Source organism: Eimeria necatrix, genomic scaffold (genome assembly GCF_000499385.1).
Source record: "Eimeria necatrix Houghton genomic scaffold, Enh_scaff3086, whole genome shotgun sequence".
Lineage (NCBI taxonomy): Eukaryota > Apicomplexa > Conoidasida > Eucoccidiorida > Eimeriidae > Eimeria > Eimeria necatrix.
In genome coordinates this window covers 1-1,738 of record NW_013653625.1, presented here as the reverse complement: position 1 = coordinate 1,738, position 1,738 = coordinate 1, and the positions used below count along the sequence as shown (strand labels likewise).

Here is a 1,738-nt window from a genome sequence, read left to right as displayed (position 1 = left end):
GGGGCCCCACGGGGGCCCCCCGGGGGGGCCCCCGGGGGGCCCCGCGGCATTTGCTGCTCCCAGGTCAACAGCAGCAGCAGCAGCAGCAGCAGCAGCAGCAGCAAGAGCAGCAAAGAGGCAAAGAAGGAGACAGAAGGGGGGGGGGGCCCTGGGGCTCATGGTGGGGTTGTTGTAGTGTCTCCTTTTGCTGCAGCGGGGGCCCCTGGAGGTGCAGCAGCAAAGCAGCAGCAGCAAAGCAGCAGCAGCAAAGTTCGCGCTGCTGCAGCAAGACAGTGCTGCTGCAGCAAAGACAAAAAGGAAAACAAAAATGAAAAAGACAAAAAGCAAAAGACACAAAGGAGACACTCGGCGCGCTGCAGTGTCTAGACACTCCAAACTAATTGGTGCTGTCCGTACACCCCACAAAGAAAACGCATTTGCTGCAGTTGCTGCTGCTGCTGCTGCTGCTGCTGCTGCGGCTGCGGCTGCTGCGGCTGCGGCTGCTGCGGCTGCTGCTGCTGCTGCTGCTGCTGCTGCTGGCTGCAGTGGTGCACCAGCTGCAGCAGCAAGCTGCTGCTGCGTCTCCGCGACTGTCTCCTTTTATTTCTTTCAAGTGTCTCCTTTTAAAAAGGAGACAGTTTTATTTTTTGTGTTTTCAGTTTGCTGCTGGGGGCCCCCGGGGTCACCTGGGGGCCCCCGAGACACGCGCTGCCACTGGTCTGCTGCTGCTGCTGCTGCTGCTGCTGCTGCATGCAGCAGCAGCAAAACAAATAAATCCGCAAATATCTTTTTTTTCCTTTTTTGCTTTTTCTTTTTTAATTAGATCCAATTCAAACAACTCAAGATTTGCTGCTCTGTCTCTCTCCTGCAGCAAGCCCTTGCCGGGCCTTCGGGCCAGCAGCAGCAGCAGCAGCAGCAGCAGCAGCTCCTGCTGCTGCTGCTGCTGCTGCTGCTCACGCTTACCAGCTTCATTTGTTTCTTTTCCTTTATTTTTAATTTATTTATTTTTTTATAATTTCATTATTTGCCATTCGCAGGAAGCAGCAGCTTTAGTGCAGCAGCAGCAGCAGCAGGGCTCGAGCCACTGGTTAGCAGCAGCAGCAGCAGCAGCAGCAGCACTAGAATTAGCAACAGCAGCAGCTGCAAACGCTAAGAAATCATGAAATATGAAGAACCTCAAACCCTAAACCCCAAACCCCAAACCCTAAACCCTAAACCCTAAACCCCAAACCCTAAAAAGAGACAGACAGCGGCTAGCCCCCAAGTGACCCGCTTTCCTTGCTGCACCGCCTGCAGCTTAACCAGCAGCAGCAGCAGCAGCAGCAGCAGCAGCAGCAGCAGCAGCAGCAGGAGACCTCCCTCCCCCTGAGTCTCCGCTGCTGTCCCCCCGCTGCTGCATCCCCCGTCTCCCTCGCCCCCGCTGCTGCCGCCCCCGCCGCTGCTGCTGCTGCTGCTGCTGCTGCTGCTGCTGCTGCTGCTGCTGCTGCTGCGATGGACGCTGCGGTGGGCTGGCGGCTGCGCTGCCTGCTGTTTTGCTGCCTGCAGCAGGGCTTTTTGGAAGCAGCTTTTGAAGTCTGCAGCAGAGGAGACTTTTACGAAAAGTCGCAAAAAAGGAGACACTTTATTTTCCCCTTCTTTGGCAGTTTGCTGCTGGCCCTCGACGGCCAGCAGCAGCAGGCGCTGCGCGCCCTCGACGCGCTGCAGCAGCAGCAGCAGCAGCAGCAGCAGCAGCAGCAGCAGCAGCAGCAGCGGGGGGGGG

The 1,738-nt window shown here is 57.5% G+C and overlaps 1 protein-coding gene across 1 annotated transcript; it reads left to right on the top strand.

Annotated features, from left to right (window-relative positions):
• Positions 1 to 1,016: 1,016 nt before the first annotated feature.
• ENH_00041690 (hypothetical protein) lies at positions 1,017 to 1,738 on the top strand (the record flags this gene model as incomplete). Its single annotated transcript, XM_013580811.1, has 2 exons — positions 1,017 to 1,066; positions 1,276 to 1,738. Coding segments are annotated over 2 exons (513 nt in total), but the record flags the coding sequence as incomplete, so codon positions are not given.